At 46.7% G+C, this 22479-nt stretch overlaps 1 protein-coding gene across 2 annotated transcripts in view; it reads right to left on the reverse strand.

Moving 5' to 3' along the window:
• The window catches only part of Tmem120b (transmembrane protein 120B), a 42598-nt gene that overhangs the window by 9033 nt on the left and 11086 nt on the right, over window positions 1–22479 (reverse strand). For both annotated transcript variants that reach the window (XM_015502469.2, XM_015502470.2), the window contains exons 2-6: window positions 17630–17748; window positions 15770–15886; window positions 11636–11695; window positions 10880–10975; window positions 5323–5412 (exon numbers count right to left, since the gene is read on the reverse strand). In XM_015502469.2, the coding sequence (XP_015357955.1) occupies window positions 5323–5412; window positions 10880–10975; window positions 11636–11695; window positions 15770–15886; window positions 17630–17748 (482 nt within the window). The remainder of the gene's footprint in view (window positions 1–5322; window positions 5413–10879; window positions 10976–11635; window positions 11696–15769; window positions 15887–17629; window positions 17749–22479) is intronic.

The raw sequence follows: 22479 nt of genomic DNA on the forward strand, positions 1-22479 counted from the left end.
GGCTATGGGTGCAGCTCAGTGGAAGAGCACTTGTCCAGCATGCATGAGGCCCTTGGTTCAATTCCCAGGACCTCCTGCCACCAAAGGGCAACCAAGAGGTGTCACTGCAACCTCTCTAGAGTTCTGCAAAGCCACACAGGAGCTCTCAGATCTTGTCCCCAGACACTCTTTTGTCCTACTCCCCAAAGTTTCCCTGAGAAATGCCCTGGGCCAAACCCACACTCTGGACAAGCTTGACTGAGCAGCGGCTTTCAATTTCAGAGCTAGTGGTGCCCAGAGCCCAGTTTTGACAGATGCCACCAATAAACACAGCTCAGCACCATGGGGTGAAGCTAGAAACTGCATCTTCCCCAGCTTAGCATTCATGAGCCCTACGTCCATCTGTTCACCCCAGGGCTCGGGGCTGGTTTTGTGTCTGTGTGTTTTTATATAAAGGTTTGATTGTGATATAGCTCAGATACCGTCAAATTCATCCAGTTATACAATTCAGTGGTTTTTATTATATTCTCAGAGCTGTGTAACCATCACAATCAATTCAGAACCTTTGAATCACCTCAAAAAGAACTCTGCAAAAACCCCATAGCAGTCACTTTCTGGGCCATGTTTGCCATAAAAACAAGGCCTGTGGACTTGTTCTTAGAAGCAGAGGGTATAGGACTCAGGAAGAGCAGGTGCAGGTGGGCCAGAGCAGAGGGATAGCACATTGGACTCTGTAGATCATGCCAGGGAGATTGCCCCTTCTCCCTTCAGGACACATTAGATAACGTCTGCGTGTGCAGAAGAGATGCACACCAGGCATTGTTCAACCCAAGGCGCTTCTGGCTTTGGGGTTGGGGCAATCTGGACAGCTGGGGAATGGCTTCTACTCCTCCCTTGCCTGCAGCCCTCTACATGTTTGTTCCAAGGATAGGCCCCTGAAAAAGCCAGAGATCCAAGCACTGTGAGCTGGTTCTCTAGGAAAGCCAACCCAGTTGGATTGCCATCACTATTGATTTGGGCATAGAACTAACTATAGTGGATATCAGCTGTTTTGCCATCTGCCAATCACCACCCATCCTGGTCCGCGGCCTCAGGTATATAGGAAATCACCCCACTCACACCATCGGCTGGTTTGGTAGAGCTGAGGACTGTATCCAGCACGTGTCTTAGAACTGGCCAATCGGTGTTCAGCAGCTCTTTGGCAACAGTGATTGGCTCAGGGGCCAGCAAGTCATCCCAATTTAACCAGTCAGAAGTTTGAAGATTCCCTCTGGATCTATGAGGATACAGGAGGGGCTCTCAGCTCTGGAACTGCTGACCCGATTCCTGGCCAACCTGGGCTTAGAGGAGCCAGCCCAGGGAGAACACTAGGGAGTTAGAGTGGGCTGTTAACATTGTTGGGAGTGGGTCGTGCTGGTATACACCGCCAGAATCCCAGCAACTCAGGACACTGAAGCAGGAAGATCACCAAGTTTGAAGCCAGTCTTGGCAACTTAACGAGGCCCTGTCTCAAACAATAAGAAAGGGCTGGAGGTGTAGCTCAGTGACAGCACCCCTGGATCCAATCCCCAGGACCGGGGTGTGTGTTGGAGTGGGGCACTGTTGGAGCTTTTTTTCTCCTTTTCCCAGTTATGTGGGCTCATAAGTGCCCCCTCAGATTTAGACCCTCCTGGGTGGGTTTCCATCATTTGCCAAGTTTGCAAGGGAAGCTGACTTGCTTATTGAGCCAAAGAGCTACAGCTCAGGTGGGAGCCCGCACAGCAGGGGTGGCTCCATTTTGTGATGGGAATACACCCACACCCCAAGCCTGTTCCCAGAGAACTCCTTCTGTCCAAATTCAGGTCTCAGACACAACCAGGAAACAGACAAGAGTCTCGGGGATCCATCACGTATGACCACAAAAGTAGGACCCTAAATAGAATAAGTTACACTTTATGTATGTATATTCTGCCAAAGTCCATTCTACTGTCATGTATAACTAAGAATAAAAAATAAAAATCTTTTTAAAAAAATGTCTCTGGGAGACAAGCCTGCAGGAGGTGCATATGGTTGGTTCTGCTCTACTGTCCCCATAATACCAGTATGGTCTCAAAGACCTTTCCTCACTGCAGAGCCTGGCTTCAATTCATTTCAACAAAGTCCATGGGGTGTTTGCTGGGTACCAGCCCTAAGCTCCTGAGCTGGCTCTGGGCTACTTAAGAAATGAGAAAAGCAGCACGCATCCCAACTTGGGCCCTCCTGCTGCCTCCGCCCATGCTTTTTGGAAATGGTTTCTTAGCTATTCCCTGGTGAGAAGCCAGAGGGGGAGAAACCTCCTGGACATCTTTCTTCATCCACCCCAGGATAAATCAGCTCTGAGAAGGAGCTGGAGGAGGATGGAGACTAAATCTGCAGCAGATGTTGAAAACGAGTCACAAGTTTTGAGTCACCCAGATTCAGCCCACCTGCCTCATCCCCTCCCCCACAAGCCGGCCACAGCTTATTGCCATCATTCTAGAAGCTGAGGCCCTCATTTGGGCCCACTGGCCTCATTCCAGGCTCTCCTCCCCAAGGCCAGTGTGGGATGACAGCCTGGAGGAATGGTTCCATCACAACTTGAGATTTCTTGGGCCACACTTACCAGGACAGGGCCTTTTTAAATTTGTGGGTGCTCCCAAAAAGTAGTGTGAGTTATCTTGGAGTCTTGTAACTCAGTGTCTGGTGCTCAATAAATATGTGATGAACAGCACATACTTGGGGGCAGGAAGAGCAAATGTACAGAAAGCTTTGCTGTGAAAGCCCAGAGAAAACACTCCTGCTCTTCCTTCAGCATCAACACCCAGGAGCCAGGAAAGCTCCTGCTAAACTGTTAGGCAAGTGAGGTTTGTCTCTGGAACTCCATCCCTCCCTTTAGTACCGGCGCTGAGCTCCACAATTTCAGGGACTCTCTCTCCTTCTCTTTGGTAACTCCCCCACCAACAGCTCAACATAGTAAAAACAAATAACAACAATAAAAAACTGGACAGAATAACTCTTCCTAAAGTGTGGATGACTGTTAAAGTTAAAGCATGCATCCAAGTTATCTCTCCTAATTTTTTTATACCTTTATTTATTTATTTTTATGTGGTGCTGAGGATCGAACTCAGGGCCTCGCACATGCTAAGTGAGCGCTCTACTGCTGAGCCACAACCCCAGCCTCCCCACCCAAGCTCTCTTAATAGAAGCTCAGCATATGGGTGAAACAGCAAGATGACGGCAAGTCCACAGCTACAGAAAAGAATTAGTGATAAAAGTGTCTTGCCAATTGCCCTGGTCTCATTTCCCTATCATCTGGATTCTTTCCAACCACATCCCAAAAAAGATAGATACTATTCACTCTAAAATTAATGTTACTTATAACTTAATGTTAATATGAATTTACTTATTAAATTAATTGTACTATGAATGTTACTTATTTGGTAAGGTCTTCTACTTCAGTGTTCCCCAAAGCATAGGTGCATGCCACCCAGTTTTAGGATGACATGAGAGCATCACACCAAATGTAATGAACCTCAAGGAAAGGTCCACTGTTTAGTTCTTCTCCTTTCCCGATTAACTCGAGGAGAGTCTGGGTTACATGCTAGGATATCTTTAATGCCTCTTGAGATCTGCTCATCCCCCTTTTGCTATACACACACACACACACACACACACACAGAGCAAACTTCAGGCCCAAGGGCTCAAGAAGCAAGAATAACTGACATCAACGATCTCTACAGGAAAAATAGTAGGATACTTTTACAGAACTCTTCTCCAACTGCTGGTTGTTTTCCATGAATGATGGTGAAATAAAGTTTTCTATAATCATAAATCAATATACATTTAAGTTTAAAAAAAAGGAGGATTGATTTAAAATGTAAGGAAATCATCACCCAGGTTGTACATGAATATGGCAAAAATGGTGAGGACAGGACAAGAATGAGCAGTCTGAGAAACACTGATCTGTCTAAACAGCTGTGCTATAGGCTGTGCTCCTGAGTCACTGTGCCCACCCCCATGGGCTGGCAGGAGGGATATGGTGGTCCTTACCTCTTGGCTTTATGTTCAGGGTGAGATCCGGCAGGGCAGGGACCTGCCATGAGAGACCACCAGGCAAAAAAGTGAGAAGGTGGCAAATAATTTCAGGGGTTTGGCAGATGTTCATTTCTTGGCTGATCCTTACCAGTCCCAGAAAGCAGGAAGTAGGAAGGGGTTGGGAGGCTGTTCCATGGTCACCCCCCAAAGAATCAGACCTTCAGAAAATGAGTCCTCCACGTGGCAAGGCATGGGTCTTTTATCTACCCCCCATGCTGGGGATCAAATCCCGGGCCTTATAACATACTCTACTCCCAACCTCCAAGTAATGGATCTTAACTAGGTCCCATGACTCTGCTCAAGGGCAGGTAGAACAGAAAGGAGACCAAGAGAAAAACAGTGGGGTTTCTCAGACTCAGAACCTTTTAGAGATGGGGAAAGTTGGGGACACCCAATCATGCCAAGATTCACTCATGACACTAATGCAATCGCTTCCCCCAAGGGACCTGAAAACCACCCAAAGAGGGATATGGCTTGCCCAGGGCCACAGAGCTGCTCAGTGACAGCACTGGTACTAGAACCCAGGAATTCTCATTCCTAACACAGGATACGTTTGGCCCAAGACCCTCACCAACCTGTCTATTCTTCTCCCCATCTCCTTGTATAGGACCTTCCACTCTTGACACCAAAACTCATCACCCTCCTAGAAATAATATCCTAGTATTCCTCTGAGGAACTTTTCCCCTCCTGACAAGTGTTTCTGTGCTGCTAACAATGGCTGCAGGGTGGGCAGGAGGCTCCAGCCTAACCAGTCACAGCAGTGTACTGGTGGGCAGCAGTTTAGAGACCCAGTCAGCTCCTGGACCCAACCAATGGGACCCAGTTGCTGAGCCATGGAACAGAGAAATATGTCCTGTTTGCCAAGAGTGATGGTGTGGAGCCTGAGAGTGAAACAACACAGGAGAGGGCAGAGCTGAGAGATGGAGAAATGGGTCCTGATGACACTGTCAGAACACCTAGGTTAGGCCTTACCTGAAGTCAGAACCAATGAACCTGCTCGTTTTGTGAGACAACAGATTTCCTGTTACACTAAACCAGTTTGAAGTAGGATTCCTTGCTCCTCCGCAGAATAACCATGAACATGAAACTGCGCCAGCAGCATCAGATGCAGTGTCCCTCTTTTCTGGGTCACAGAGCCCCCAAGAGGAAAGGGAATGCAGGTTGAGGGTATCAACCCTCACCTGACTCCCCTTCATGACAGAATTCCTTTTGGCTCCCTCTGCGCCCCCCACAATCTGGGCTCCCAGTTACCTCGAGCCGTTGCTGATGAGAATACTCTCCCGGATCGTCAGGGTGCAGTAATACCACACCAGCAGGAAGTTAAAAACTTCATCCGTCACCCTGGCATGAAGAAACAGCCCCAGGGAGGGGAGCAACGTGAGCACCAGGACAGCCAGCCCTTCACCCCAAAAGGACAGCACCAGGGCATGGGCTGCCCATGGCAGGCGCTACCTCTGGAAACCCCTACTCCACCTTGGCAAGCAGCAGTCTGGACCCTGGATGTCTCCTCTCTCCCTGTAATGTCCAGGGCCACTGCTCTTCCTTCTACCGGGCCCTACCTGCACTCCAGGCTCTAGCTGAGGATCTCCTCCTCCCTGGTCCAATGCCCAAGGCAACCCATCTCTAAACTCTTCCTGTCTGGGAAGATTCTGGATGACAACAGAAGGACCTTTAAGAACTGTTCTATTTTAGGTTGTTTGTCTTCAATGGTAAGATGCAAATTCCTCCCATCTCCTCAAACCGGGTAGTTTTGGGGTGGGGGTTACTGGGGATAGAATCTAGGTGTCTCTACCACTGAGACAGATCCCAAGACCTTTTTACTTGTTTAATTTTTTTTTTGTGTGTGTGTGTGTGTGTGTGGTGCTGGGGATTGAACCCAGGGCTTTATGCATGCAAGGCAACCACTTTACCAATTGAGCTATATCCCCAGTCCCCTTAATTTAATTTTTGACAGGGTCTCTCACTAAGTTGCTGAGGCTGGCCTCCAACTTAGGATCCTCCTGCCTCAGCCTCCACACTCACTGAGATTACAGGTGTGTGCCACCACACCTGGTTAAACCATTTGTTACACATATGAAATGAGTCTTAATGGCCTATGTGAGCTACCAAGCTAAATGAAGAAATACTCCTTTGCCTCTTCTACTGTGATTGTAGCCTGGAACCCAGCTGAGCAGGTCTCAGATGCAGACAGAATGGACTGCTGATGCCCATGGGGCTGTGGGCCTCAGCTTGCCATCTGTAAAGTGAGAAGGCTGGCCCCCTACCAGAGCATCCCAGGGCAAAGGGTCCTGGGAAAGAGCCAGTGGCAAACAGCCCTCTGAGGCACCCCTGCCAGCAAAGGCTCTGGTGGAGGGCTCTGTCTTTGACCCTGACAGGGAAGCTCTTCTGCACCTGCCAGTGCCAGAAAGACTTCTCCCAGGAGAAATGACCATGGGTCTGGGCTGTCTGCAGATAAGGGTGGAAAAACACCCCAATTTCCCTGAAGTGGGAGACCCTCTTCCCTCAGAGGGAAGGAGGGAGGATGCAACTTCGGCAACAATGAATAAAATTAGGGGTGTCTCTGAAGCTATGTGACTGTGTTTTGTGGAGTGAGATGACAGTTACCCTCAGACCCCAGGGCTGAACTGTTGTCACCCACAAAGATAGTCTCAGGAAGGTCAGGATTCCTGAATTCACTCTGGAATTCCAGGCCTGAGTCCAAATCCCAGCTCTGTCACTTCCCAGCTGTGGGACTGAGGATGAGTGAGCCGCTCCTTGAAGCCCACACTTCCCCTCTGTAATGTGGGAGGGTAATGGCACCTGCTGTGAAGGGCTGCCATGCTCACGAGCTCAGTTAATACAGAGTGCTTAAGACAGTGTCCCCAGTGTAGCAGAGCTGTGCATGTTCTGGGTTAAAACTCTGGAAGTACCAGACCATCCAGTCTGCAAAATGAGGTTCAGAAGCTTATCACTGAGGAATCAGAGGCCCACAGGACTGGACGAGAAGTGAGGGTGGCGAGAGACAGGTATCCCAGGACAGAGGGTCACTTTTTTTTTTTTTTTTGGTACTAGGGAGTCTAGTACCAAAATCCAGGGGTGCTCAACCACTGAGCCACATCCCCATCCCTTTTTATATTTTATTTAGAGACAGGGTCTCACTGAGTGGCTGAGGGCCTTGCTAAATTATTGAGGCTGGCTTTGAACTAGCTCCTGCCTCAGCCTCCTGAGCCGCTGGGTTTATAGGCGTGTGCCACTACACACAGCTGGGTGAGGGTCACTTTCAATGCAGGTTTTCCTGCTCACCTCCAGCAGGAGGAAAGCACAATAGCCAGCTGTGGATACAAGGACATTTTCGCTAATCCCTTCCTAAATCTTCTGGATGAAGACAGGAGTCAAAACAAAATGTTATGGTTCCAGCACTTGCTCTGACTTGCTTCAGGTGCTGGCCTCAATCTGCTTGGCAAAGTGTGTGAGTTTCCTATGGCTGCTGTAACAAATCACCTTGAACTAAACGGTTTAAAGAAACCATTTAATCTCCTACCATTCTGGAGGTCAAATGTCTGAACTGGATCTCACCAGGCTAAAATCAAGCTTTTGGCAGGCCTGATCCCTGCTGGAGGCTCTCAGGGAGAATATGCTTCCTGTCCTTTTCTAGTTTCCAGAGGCTGCCGTATTTCTTGTCCTTGTACCATTCCTATCTTGGTTTCTGTCATCACATCTCCTCCTGGGACTCTGATTCTTCTGCCTCCCTCTTATGAGGACTCTTATGATGACCCTGGGTCCATATGAATAACCCAGGCTAACCTGCACATCTCCAGATCCTTAACCCAATCATATCTGCAGAATTCCCTCTTGCCATATAAGAGAGTGTGTTCACAGGTTGCAGAGACGAGGACGGGACCACTACTCAGCCTCTCACACTGGTCAGCACTGGTAACCGGAAACTTGCTATGCTACGCGCATTCTGCACGGATGGTCATTCTGAATCCTTGAAAAGCCCTGCACAAAGCAGGTACATGTACCACGCTCACGCCTGCATGACTTCCAATTGCCAGAACCTGCCACTCTTGATGTACCCAGGGCTCTCTTGGGCCACCACAGCCACTCTTCTGGTGCACAAAGCAGATCAGAAGGTGGAGGAATTAGTACCCTCTAGGAGCAGTCCCTAGCTTCCCTGATGGACAGCAGTGGGAGGATGACACACCAGCTGCCTGGCCCTCAGGTGGGACATCCCAGGTTGTTCTGTACTGTCCTGGATTCTCTGCAGCACTGAGCTCCAAATGCCTATGGGATGGCTCTTCTTTGTTTCACTTTTCGTTCGGCTACCCGTGTTTCCTAGGATCATCTATCATAGGGACTGAAATACTTGTCTTGGGGTATTATATATTTGTCTTCTAAAGGAAACCCAAGGATGGAACTACTTCCTACTTTACAGATGAGGAAACAAAGGTTCAGAGAGGGGGAGTGAGTTGCCCAGGATCACACAGCTGCTAAGCCTTGGAATGAGATCCAACGCTTAGCAGCTGGCTAAGGCTTGAGACCTGGCTTGAAATCCCATAAAGCAGTTCTGACCTGACAGCTTCTTGGCTTGAAGACTGCAGAGAGAAGTCTCAAACTTTCTAGGTACCTCAGATACCCAGAAAAATCTTCCTAAACACCAGGCAGCATGGATAAGAGGGGTCCTAGGGACCATGGGAAAGACGAGGAAGCAGAGTGGTGAAGGGCTATACTCAAGGTCACATAGCCTATGAGTGGTAGAGTTGGGCTTAGGACCCAGGGCTCTGAAGCTGTTGGCTGTCACACTGCAAGCTTAGAGGTATCAAGGAGGGCATTTGGGTGGAGCACCCAGCAAGGAAACTATGCCAAGGGGGAAAGTATAACCCTGCTAGTTGGGCACACTGAATATTAAGCTGTGATCTTTGAGGGGCAGATGGGAAGATAGATTCTGGCTATGTTTTCAGGCTGATCTTAAACTCATGGGCTCAAACAACTCATGGTTGCATGCACCTGTAGCTGAACTACAGGTGCATGCAACCATGCCTGGCTGTGATCTTCCTGAGAGCCCAGTCCTAAAACAAGGTGACAGTGACAATAACAGTAGCAAGTACTAATGGCTCCATAGCAAGCTCCCCTGTGGTCACCAGGAGAGAGAAGCTGCCTGCCCAGTCCCACCCTCTGCCCCTTTTTCAGCCTTCGGATGGTGTACTGGGTTGAAACAGTGTCCCCCAAAACTTATATCCACTGGGACCTCAGCATGTGACCTCATTTGGAAATAGGGTCTTTATAAATGTGAGAAGTTTAAACGAAGTCATACTGGGTTAGGGTGAGTCCTAAATCCAATGGCTGGTGTCCTTACAAGAAGGCCATGAGGGAGACACTCAGGAATGGAACCATGTGTCAACAGATGCAGCGACTGAGGTAAAAGGACTTAAAGCCAAGGAACATTACGGACTACCAGGGAGGACAGCCAAGGAAGAACCTGCCTTGGAGCCTGCCAACACCTTGATTTCTGGCCTCCCGAGCCACCAGAGAAGAGGACGGATTTCTGTGGTTTTAAGCTCCCCCAGTTGGTGGGACGTCTTATGGCAGCCCCAGGAGACTGAAACATAGGGGAGGGGGAGAAATGGGACTATCCATCCAGGCCCTGGGTGAAGAACTTGACAACACAGTCCAGGTTTCCCCTGGAGGGCCCTAAAGGTCCCCATGCAAGGGAATATGGTTGCACACCAAGAACTTTTACCACTTCCAGAGGGGAGGGTGAGCAGGTATTACTGGTGTGCACAGCCTCTGCCCCCAGGGAAGTGGGCCAGGCTCCACGCAGCAGGCAGACATGAGCCCAGGGCGTGCGAGAGCCTGTCAGGTCACCTGAGTGCCAGATCAGCAGCTGGACTCTCAGCCAAGGGCAGAAAATAAACTCTTGACACATGGACAAAATCCAAAACCATACTTGGCTGCCTCCCCTGAGGGCAGAAGAACCAAGGCCAGAGGGAAGAAAGGACCCCAGGGCAGTGCAGCGCAGCCCCACCTCCCTCCTTGGAGAGCTTGCCAACCACAGAATGTGGATGCACTGAACCTTCCCCACCCTGTGAAGTATGGCCTGTAGTCACCTTGTCTTACAGATGGGGAGACTAAGGCTCCCAGGGGGAACCCACCCATGGTAACAGCCAGTTAGTCTCAAAGCCAGTGTTTAAACCCAGGCATTCTGGGCTAAATCTTTTTCTTTTTGTATTTTTTAAATTTCTTTCTTTCTTCTTTTTTTGCAATTCAGATATAATCCACTTACCTTTTAAAGTATTCAGTGGGTTTTGTTATATTCACAGAACTGTGTGCAACTGACATTACCTAATTTCAGAACTTTCTTATCACCCCAAAAAGAAACCCTATAATCCATGAACAGCCACTCCCTGTTGCCCCTCCTCCAGCCCCTCCTCCAGCAGGCTCTGACCTGAGCTGTCTCTAGATTGACCTACCGTGGATATTTCCTATCCATGCAATCATGCAACATGGTTTTCTGGGTCTGCCTTCTTCACTTAGCAGCATGTGTCAGTGTTTTATTCTGCTTTTTGGCTGAACAGCATCCTGTTGTATGGATGTGCCACACTGGACTCTGTCTTAACTACTGCATCAGAGGGCCCTCCAGCAGCCCTGTAGGCCCTCCACAGGTGATCAGAATTACAGTTTCCCATGAGAAATGGTCCTTCCCCCCTATATCTTATCACACCAAACACTCCAGGAGCATAAGGGACCTTGCCTCCATCTGGCCACCTCTCTCTCCTGGCCCCCTCCTCACACCACATGTGCTCATGCACACACTGCCACGCCCCACTACCTGTAGTGAAGGACAAAGCGACACGCCACAGCTCCCAGGAGCAGGATTATAGTCAGGTAGAGCTTGAACTTCTCATACTCATCCTTGTAGGCAAACCTGCCATGACATAACCCCCCAAGAAAGGTCACATTCTATTAGTATTCCACTCCACTCCCAGCCCTGCCAGTTCCAGGACTACCACCACTGCTACAACCCATGAGGACCTGCACATTCCACTAAAGGAGACACTGGCCTTGAGTCAGCAGTGACCAATGAAGGAAAGAGGGCCAACTACAAAAGGTCCCCCTGTCCCTGGACTCCTGGTTAGAGCTTTGGGCCCATGATGCAAAGAGGCAGGGCAGAGATAGAGTCTCTCCCTCAACCAAGTGGTGCAGCAGAAACACAAGGGTCACTCTTGCCTAGAAATGGAGAGATTCCAGGGGACAGGAGCACCCATTTCCCATGGGAAATGCTCTAACAAGGGAAGTAATAAATGTTATATGAAGGGAACAGAGCAGGGGCCACTCTCATGGGAAATGGGGAACCTTATCCACCAACATATTGACTCTGGGAAAAGAAGGAAGGAAACCTTCCCCAAGGTGTCTACCCACTAAGGAGGACCAGGCCAGAAAGACCAAAAGCCAGAGCCCAAACTGCTAACCTGCTTTGATTTATGTAAAAATTCTAGCTTGGACCTATCTTCCCTGAGTGAAAAGAGCAAGATGCCTGGATTTTGAGCCAATAGTTGGGTGGAGGGGCAGGTCCAGGCATACTTACTTGGCCTGGTTGCTGAGGAGGGTCACATTCACATTACCAAGGACCAGATTCAAGTAGAGCCTGGAAGGAAAGACCTGTGAGAGCCACATTCCTGAACAGCCTTGAGAGTCATCCCACCCAAAATTATGCACTGAGCACTTAATATGAGAAAATAGGCACCAGAGCAAATGAGAACAATGATTAATTCAAGAATATGGCAGCTTGTACATGGAAGTCTATTAGCTCATTTCCCCCATCAAAGCTGGCTTAGAGAACCTATTGCCCCTTCTCCCGTACAGCCAGATGTAAGCGTGTGACTAAGTTCCAGGCAATGAAGTGAGGTGAAGGCATAAGTATAATCTCTAGATCAATTTAGAAAATGTTTTTTTAAGTGGTACTGAGGATTGAACCCAGAGGTGCTCTACGACTGAATTACATCCCCAGTCCTTTTTATACACACATACATACATACATATATACATACATATATATATATATATATATATATATATTTTTTTTTTTTTTTTTTTTTNAGCCCCAGGAGGCTCCCTTATGCCCAACCAGGTCAGCTTCCCCCAGTCTTTTTTTCTATCACCATGGATTCATTTTGCCTATTTTTGAACTTCACCTATATGTACAGAGGGTAGAATCTTTTAACTTGGCTTCCTTCCCTCCATATTCCAAGCTACATCCATGTGGAGGGCTGTGGGGAGCCATTCTCACGCGTGACTGGGTGACTCCCGGTTTGGGTCTGAGGCTTCTGGCTGTGTCGGAATTTTCCCGGCCCTCTCCTGATGAGAGAACCCGTCCGTGTGGGGGTGTGACTGACCACTGACCCCGGGGGCCCAATCACTGACCCTGACCTTGGAGTGCGGCCCCCCTCAACCTTCATTGGATGGAATTATCCCCTGAATTTCTTGTTCCCCAATAAAAGGCTACTCCCTGGCGTGCTCGCTCTCTCTCTCTCCTGCTAGCCCTGAGTAATCCTTGCTGCCCTACGGGTGGTTCGAGGTTGGAGCCAGAGAGGGGAGCCGTCTTGGACCTGGTCATAGAAAAAGGTAACTGAGTCTGTGTGTTTTATTTCGATCTCTGCTAGCTAACTTTTATGCCAAGAACCTCATTAATGAAACCAATGAGCAGGCCGCATGGTGGAGAGGGCGTTTTGGTCCTTCCTTCTTTTCCATGGTAAGCAGTATTCTATGGGTGGCTACACCACCACTGATTCATTTCTTCTACTTTTGATGAACATTTGGTTTATTTTCGGTTTTTGGTTGCTGTTCAGTGTGTTGCAAGAGTACTGAAAATCTTTCAGTAAATTTCCAACATGTAAGACAATATTTTTAAGAACAGTCCCCCTACTGTTGTGGGTCAGTCCTCAAGACTGAGAGGGCACTTGCCTAGAATGTACAAGACTTTGGGTTTCATCCCCACCCCTGTAAAAAACAAATAAACAACAACAACAAAAACTTAGTCAAGCTATGTAACAAGTCTGTTGCTACTGACATCTCCCCAATTGCCCTGTACCCCTGTCATTGGTAACTATCTTTCCATTCTCTTTTTCTATATATTCACCTTTTTAAAACTCCACATATAAGTGAGATCATACAGTATTTTTTGCATTTGGCTTATTTCATTGCCCATAATGTCCTCCAGGTTTATCCATATGCTTTTAGTTATTGGCTAGTTGTGAACATACTTTTTTGTAAATTAAGGCATAATTCACATAATATAATTTTGTCCTTTTAAAGTATACAATTTAGTGACTTCTAACATAGTTACAATGCTGTGCACCCATCCCCATCACCTAATTCCATAACATTTCCACCAAATGAGACCCAACACCCATCAGCAGACTTTCCCTACTCTCCCTCCCCCAATCCCTGGCAACCACTCATCTACTCTGTCCCTATGGTATTGCCTATTCTGGACATTTCATATAAATAGTGTCATACAATACGTGATCTTTTGTGTCTCACTAATTTGTTAAGAGTGTTCATATACAGTCTTCTGGAGGATATAAACACCCATTTTCCCTGGGTATGTGACTAGGAAGAGAATTTCTGGGTCATAATGTAGGTATGTGTTCACCTTCCATAGGAAATGGCAAACATTTTCTGTAAAAGGGGATTTTCTTGCTTTCTTGCTCTCCTTCCCCTTCCAGTTAACTGGAGCGGAGGGTGGCAGGGGGAGCCAGATTTGTACATGCATGTCAGGACAACCCCCCATGAGGGAGAAGCCGTCTGTTAAAGGATGCTGAGTCCTCAGATGACCTCTCAGCCCAGTGCTCTGACCCATTCATCCCTGGGTGGCACATGTGAGAGGAAAGGCTCTCTCTCGTGGAGCCATCCTATGGTTGGGCCTCCATCAAAAAAGCCTGTTCTCTAATACACTAACAAAAGCACAAACAGGACCTCAAGGGAAAATGGACAAATCCCACACAAGGACAGTGGTTTGGAAAGGCTTCACTGAGGTGGTGACATTTGAATTAGGCTTTGAATAGTAAGCTTGAGAGGAGAAAAAAAAAAAAAAAACAGAAAAGCCATCTTCCTAGCTATGAGTTGATTTTCAAGACATTTCCAACTGGCTATAATGGGAGCGAAAGTATAATGAGGACATTCTCTCCTGCCCAGCATTTAATCCCTATTTTCTTAAAGGGCAAAGCAAGAGAATCACTACCCCACTTAGACCCAAGGGGAAAGTACATGACCTTGGCTCAGCCAGTTAAAGCAATACATCCTCATGATTGGTTAAGAATGGTCATGTGTTACAATTTTGGCCAATGAGATTCTTTCCCAGAAGCACTGAGAAACAGAGTGTCTCTACTAGAACTACTTAAGAGGTAGGATATAAACCCAGGGCTGCTGGGGACCAGTTTATAAAGAAAGTCTGCCTATAAATGAAATATACACATTAGAAAAGAAAGTTTTAAAAAAAAGCTAAATAAGAGACAAGTCCTAAGAGTATCATTTGAGCAGCAGGATCTTGCAATATCTGAAGTTATATCTGGACTTTTCAGTTACAGGAGCCAATAAATCCTCCACTTGTTCTTAGGCAACTTTGAGTTGGGCTTTCTATCATTTGTAGCATTAAAATTTCTAACTGGTGTCAAATGCACAAAGAACTGAGGAGAGAGAAGCCAAGGACAGAAGTTTGAGCAACACTGTAAAGAGGATCATGAAGTCAGGAGCAATGGTGCATTCCTGTAATCCCTGCTACTTGGGAGACTGAGACACAGGGATCATAAGTCCAAGGCTAGCCTGGGTAACATAACAAGACCCTGTGTGAAAAGCAAAAAAAAAATTGGGGACCAGGAATGTGGCTCAGTGGTAAAGTACTTGCTCAGCATATGTGAGGCCCTAAGTTCAAATCCCAGCACTGCAAAAAAAAAAAAAAAAAATCAAAGGTCTGGAGGCATAGCTTAGTAGAGCACCTGCCTAGCATGTGTGGGGCCCTAGGTCCCATCCCCAGTACAGAGGGGGAAAAAAAAAAAAAGGTCAAGAATGCTGGGCTGCTCTTTCATCCTGTAGAAAATGACTGCCACCTAACTCACGGAAGTTTTTAATCCACATAGAACAAAAAAGGAGACACTAGGAGAATGGTTCAAAATGTAATAGGGCTAGTGAGCTGCCTTCCATCCCACTGTGGGCCTAAAGGGTGGAGGCTCTGACTCAGCACTAGGGAACCAGGAGACAGGGTCAAGGTCAGGATGTCTCACATTCACATCCTGGGCTGGCTGAACCTAGGCTGAGCCCCCTTGGCCAGATATTCCATAATGTTTCTGAATCCTGTGAAAATGGAGATACCATGATCTGATGCACCAGGTTATTGAGAATAAAATGACTGATACCATAGGAGCTTCCAGTGCAATGCTGGGCGTGCAACAGGCATACAATACACACTGGTTCTCTTGGTATAGAACACCAACCCACTTGACCCCAGGTGGCACACACATGCAGCAGGTACTAGTTCCTTGTAAGAGTCCTCCCAGGAACATTACTACCATCTGGCAGGGGCTGATGGCCTCTTCTGGACTCAGAAGACATGTAGGGAAGCGTCCTTCTCCTTCCTTTCTCGCTTCCCCATTTCCTCTCAACCTCAGGCCCCTGAAGGGAGGTGAGAGTCCCACAACAGGGCTGGGATGGGTCCCGCTCCTACCCATTCTTCTTGGGAAGGTAGGCCTCCATGTCAAAGAAGACATTCTGCCGTTCCTTAATGTGGGCACTCATCTGCTGGACCAGCTCTGCCTCCTCCTGGCTGGCATGGCGCTTGTACCTGCAATGGGAGGTGTGGGCATAGAGATAGGGCATTACTCAGAGATGGAGGAAGAGCAGGGACCTCTCCACATGTCCACCCCAAGCAGGGCCTCTCGCAACCTCAGTTCTCCATCTGTACCCTCTGGGCTTGACACTGGCTCCCAGTAGCCTTGTGACCTTGGAAAAGTCCTTGAATTTCTTTGCCTTATTTTCCATACTGGAAAAGTAGGGATAGAAGCAGGCCCTTCCTTATAGACAATAGCCTTTGAGAATGATTCAGTAAACACAGTATAAAGCCCAGAATGATACTTGGCACACAGTAGGATCTCAATAATCAGCTGGCAAAACTTTTTTTTTTCCTCACTATTCTACAGGAAAATGTGTAGAAGTATAAGCAGGTGATCACAGTCTGACTGTCACCATCTGGAGAGATGTAACTCTTAAAACTAGAAAAACAAAGTCTGGAGACATGGCACCCTTAGGATGGTGGGAGGGGTCCTTGGTCTAGGGCCCTAACTCACAGGTCAACCTTGCAACCTGGTGCTTCACAACTAGGGACACTGGGCAATGTCTGGAGACATTCTGGTTGTCACAACATGGGTGAGGAGCCCCACTGGTACCCAGTGGGTAGAGGCTGGATGCTGCTAAACCTCCTACAACACCCAGAACAGTCCTTCATAGCACAGAATAATCAATGGTGTTGAGGCTGAAAAACTCTGGGCTGAAAATAGATGGGACTCTGGAGGCTGCCATCAGAAAGCTGTGCTTTGCCATGGTAACGATGTGTCTACATGATGATCCATGACCCCTTACTCCTCAACCCCTTATGAGCCCCTGATTCCAAAATGTGCAGCCAAGGCAAGGGATCTGATCAACACCTTCTCCAACAACTGCCCGCGAAGGAAGGGAGAATTGATCAGGAGGCACGAAAACAGAGGCCCACATAAGTGACCTGGTCACGTCACTTAAAGCCTCAATTTCCCTGCCTGCCTTGGGGGATGAAGGCATCCATTGGATGCCTTACCTACAAGAGATGAGCTTCCCAAACCATGAAGACATGAGGACTGAGAAGTGAACATGATCTGGGCTCAAGAACTGAACTCAGGTACTCTTGGGACCGCAACCCGGGACTCCAACCTAGTACCTCCAAAACCAGAGACCCTGGTGGGGACAGCACCCCACATCTGTGAGAATACCTGCTGTAAACCTGGCCAGCAAGACTTCTTTCAACTGCATCCCAGCTTTCATCTGAGAAACCTCCTCTCATTCTTTTCCCCCCTCCATTTAGATCAAGCAGGGCTTTCCCACTCACCAAGGTCCATAGACTGAGCATATGACACAGTCTTACTCAAGCAGTCTCAGGGACTGGTTCAAAGATGGGCACATGACCAAGCCTAGCCCATGAGGATCAATCCCAGGATTTCTGCTAAAGCTCTGGGGGAGACAAGTTTTCATTCTGTTGGAGGGTGGAAACAATGCAGTAGGAAAGAAGGCTAGAGGATCTAAACTTGTTACTGTACGTGGCCATCTCAGTGACCAGGAGGGGACAGTCAGCCTGAGTGCAAAGCAAATCTGGAGGATGACAGAATTTAGAGAAAAACACAGATTCCTACAAATACCCTTTGATCCCTGGATCCAGCAATGTCTGAAGGTACTCCTGCTTTTTTTCCCATTAGAACTTCCATTCTCTGTTTAAGCCAGTTTTGAGATGGTATTCTGTCATTAAACAATGAGGAAACCACTAAGTTGCAGCCCCACCTACCTCTGGAGCGTGTGCTTCAAGTCCTTGAGCCGCCTCTTCTGCTTGTGGATGGAACTGCTACACAAGGCCTGCAGTGCTGTCAGCTCCTCCAGCTTCTGCCTGTAGATCCTGTGGGTCTCCTGAAGGATGGAGTGGCCAGGGTAGTTTTGTGGGGGAACATTAACAGGCCGTTTTTTATAGTTTGCTTGTGGTCAGGAGACATGGCTACAGAGGTCACAGGCTGTCAAAAAGCAGCATGACACAGTGCCTGTGTCATAAGTAACTGCTGCTTTTTCCTGCCCAGGTTCTATTCGTTCTGATGCTAACATCAATTAAATATGCCACTGAGGGGCTACGTCTAATCAATTCATTGTCCAGATGCTTTGGTAAAACTTGAGGTCCCACTCTAAGGGTGGTCATGTGACCCTGGCCTGGCCAACCAGTATCCTCCAGTTCCCTAACAACTGCTGGGTTCAGAGTTGAACACATGGCTCCTGCTGACCCAGTGAGAGCCGACCCTGGGACTTTGGCTAGCAGGACTGGCTTAGAGATGTTCTTTTCCCCCTAGGTTTGCTAATCTGGTAGAAGTTACACATGGACTCTGAGAGGGGAGAGCCTTTCTAAAAATGAAGTCACACAGAAAACAGAACTGAGAGATGGTAAGAGATGGAATTCTCATAGCATCTGCTATGGTTTGGATATGATTTGTCTCCCAGAGGTTTATGTGCTGGAAGCTTGGTCACCAATGTAATGGTGCTGAGAGGTGGTAGGACTTTTAAGAGGGTGGACCAAGTAGGAGGTAATTAGGTCATGGGAATACTACCCTTGAAAGGGATAGCTTATTGTGCAGGAGTAAGTAATGTCTCAATGGGTTGGGTTAGTACTCATGAGGGCAGATTGTTATAAGCAAGGTTGGACCTTCCCCTGACTCTCACTTAAACATGTGCTCTTCCACAGGTACCCACTGGCCACCGTCACACATGCCTCCACCATTTGATGCCATTTTCCATGTTATGAGACAGCAAGAGGCCCTTGCAAGATGTAACCACTTAAGCTTGGACTTTTCAGCCTCCAAAATCATAAGCCAAAATAAACTTCTTTCCCTTATAAAGCACCCAAACTAGATATTTTGTTATAGAGACAGAAAATTAATTTTGGCTCTTGGGTCTAGGCAAGTCTCAAAGACATGTTATCCAATACCCTGGGTTCTATGAATTGATAAATTCCCCTTCACTTACTACTCACTTTGACTTCAGTTTCTGATCCTGGCAATGGGGAGAGAGTGCTGAGTCAACTAGAAAAAGAACATACCTCCTCCCTTAAAGCCACCCTCCCTCCCCCAGACACATTAATTCAATAAACTTGCTATCTCATTCTTGGAAATAACCATTCAGAGCCACAGAGACTTCATCCCAATGCTGGGAGAATGTAACACAGTAATTTCTTGAATTGCTGCTTTGAGGAAAGAAACTAACAGGAAATGTGGAACATGAAATTAAAATCAATAAGCCAATGGACACAATTTAAATGGCTGTTTTTTTGGCTGTTGAGGAAACATTTTTAACAAAGGCAGAGGTGGGGATGGTTGGCTAATGGGGACAGAGCCTACACTCCCACACCTACCAGGCAGGGTCTCTAGATACAAGGTTCAACCAGAAAATGAGGAAGCAGTGAAGTCGGTCAAGTGGACAGATAATTAGGAGTGAAATCCAGTGATGAGTGATTCACCCTGGCCACCCACCTGGAAGACAGAAGAATCAGTAGCTTCTCTCTCTCTCTCTCTCTGGGCCTCCCAAAGAAGGAAATCTTGTTTTTGTTTTAAATTTTAAATAATTTTAAACTTGCAGAATCGTAAGAATAAAAAAAATTTCTCTATATTCTTGACCCACATTTACCCACTATTTTCATTTTCATTACATTGCATTTGCTTATCACCTCTGTGTGTCCTCTTTCTATATCAGGCATCCGTAAACTACAGCCCATGGGCCAAATTTGGCTCTCTAATTTTGTATGGGCAGTAAGGAAATGGGTTGTGTAGGGTTGAAAAAGAAAAATCAAAAGAATATCTTGTGACACATGAAAATTATATGCAGTTGGAATTGCAGTATCCATATGTCCAGTTTTACTGGCACACAGCCACGCCCATTCATTTACATATGGTCATGGATGCTTTGGCACTAAAACAGCAGAGTGAGTGGCTATGACAAAGACCATATGTCCCCAAAGCCTAAACTCTTCTTTTGGTCTTTTACCAAAAATTTTGCCCACTCCCATGTTATCTCAGATATTTGGGATTTAGTTATAGACAACACAATTTCTACTTCTAAATACTTCAATGTGTCTCTAGAAACAACGATATTATCTTATATGTCCAGAATACAATGATCAAATACAGAAAATTCAACCTTGATACAGTGCAATGCTGTGACCTCAAAGACCATGCCAATTCACATTCTGGTATCGCTTTCTTTCATGGCACTTCCCTCCAGAGCCTGGATCCAACTCAGTCTGGTGCCTTTCATTATTACTGCTAGTGTCTCCAGCTTCTTTTAACCTGCGATGGTGCCTCAATCTTGTCTTTCAGGAATTAATGGGGTTGTTTGTTTTAAATATTTATTTTTTTAGTTATAGGTGGACACAATACCTTTAGTTTATTTTACGTGGTGCTAATGATGGAACTTAGTGCCTCACACATGCTAGGCAAGCGCTCTACCTCTGAGCCACAGCCCCAGGCCTCAGGAATTGATGTGTCTAGAGAGTTCAGTCCAGGAGCTTTGGAGAACAACCCTCAGCCCAGGTTTGCCTGATGTTTCCTCTTGATTAGATTATGCTTATACACTGGGGCTGGAATGCCACTCCCATGATGCTGTGTCCCCAGAGCCTCCTGTCAGAAGGGACATGGTGCCTGTGATGTTGACTGTGATTACACAGTGAAGGTGTCCATCTACCAGAGTATTCACTGTACACTGACCAACTTTCTTTCTTTCTTTATTTTTTTTCGGGGCTGCCCAAGACTTATGCATGCTAGGCAAGCACTGTACCACTGAGACATACCCCAGCCTCACAGTGACCAACTCTATTTGTAATTAGCAAGTTATCTCAGGGCTGAGGCTCAGTGGCAGAGCACTTGCCTCACAAGTGCCAGCTCTGGGTTCAAGTTCCCTGCACCAAAAATACATAAATAAAATAAGTTATCTGTGTGGAGAAAGATTATGTGTGAATCACTTCTGAATTCTTCAGTGAAACACAGCCCTCAAGTGCAAGGAACATCTGCTAGTAACAAAGGAAACCCACCAGAACAGGAGAGGGATCACTGGAACAGAGAGAAACCTTCCACAAGGTGGGACCTTCAGATGAGCAGCTCCAGGGAGATAAAGGGCCACATTGCCTCCCAGCACTCTGGTGTTGGGTTCCACCATGGAGAGATAAGGTGAAGGCCACACAATCAGCAGCCAAATGCTCACCAGGCCCTCCTGAATGTGAATTAATATTTAATTTCACAAGTAAAACATGAAGACATTATCCTTGTTAAAAATTAAAACGCTATGTCATAGAACCTCTCTGGCTTCAAGAAAGCAGGAATACTTGGTAATCAACTCCAAATGCTCATCTGCCCAGCTGTGTTTGCTTTAGAGGGACAGGACAGAGACACTCCCTTCAAGGCTGTGAACAAAACCAGGACTTGTCATCACTTCCATGAGCTCATTAAAAAATACAAAAAAAAATTGCTTCATGTGGAAAAAAATGAACACATAATCCCAACAACTCAAGAAGCTGAGGCAAGAAAACTGCAAGTTCTTCTTTGAATATCCTTCTTTCCCAGAAATAACCATTGTTATCAAATTCTTCTAGATCTTCTTTCTCCCTCCTTCCTCTCCCCCTCTCCCCAACATATCTCTTTCTCTTTCTCTCTCTCTTTCTTTCTTTCTTTCTGCAAGATCTCACTATGTAGCCAAGGCTGGCCTCAAACTCTCCATCCTCCTACTGAGTAGCCTTCTGAGTAGCTAGAAAACAGGTGTCCACTGCCGCACTTGGCTAGCCCTTCTTCTATGTACTCTGCCAAGCTATGGTCCATGTATTTCTGGGTTTTTTTTTTTAATATTTATTTTTTTTTAGTTGTAGTTGGACATAATACCTTTAGTTTATCAATTTATATGTAGTGCTGAGGATCGAACCCAGGGCCTGGCACGTGCGAGGTGAGCGCTCCACCACTAAGCCACAACCCCAGCCCCTTTATTACCACTTCTATGTAATATGAGCACATAACAAAAGATCTATCCTCTTGGAACATGTGTATGTATATAACACAGTATAGTTAACTGTAGGCACTATACTATGCCTCAGGTCTTATTCATCTTGTACAACTGAAACAATGTACCCTTTGATTTACCTCCCTACTCCCTGTATTCTATATTCTATATAGATCTGTTTCTATATGCATGAAAAAAAATACACACATACACACACACACACACACTCATACATTAAAAAATACATACTGTTGCAAAAAAATTACTGTCCCCAATACTTGGTCTCTTTTGTTTCCTTTTAGTAACAGTATTCCATCAAGCTGTAGCTGGGCACATGGCTATCCAGCTAGGGACTACATTTCCCAGCCTCCTTTGCAGCTAAGTATAGCAGCACAACTAAGAGTTAGATGTAAGCAGGAGCAATATGTTCAAGGTTTTCCTTTTGTTTTGTTTTCATGGTGCTGAGGACTGAACCCAAGGACTTGTACATGCAAAGTATAAACTCCACCAATGACTACTTTCTATATGGAACTTCTTGCCTTCTACTCTGGTTCTCTGGCTGTGATGCAGCAACAACGGGTCAATTTATCTTGAAACCAGAGATGAAAGCTACATGATGAA

The sequence above is a fragment of the Marmota marmota genome, unplaced genomic scaffold (assembly GCF_001458135.2).
Source record: "Marmota marmota marmota unplaced genomic scaffold, marMar, whole genome shotgun sequence".
NCBI classification, from domain to species: Eukaryota; Metazoa; Chordata; class Mammalia; order Rodentia; family Sciuridae; genus Marmota; species Marmota marmota.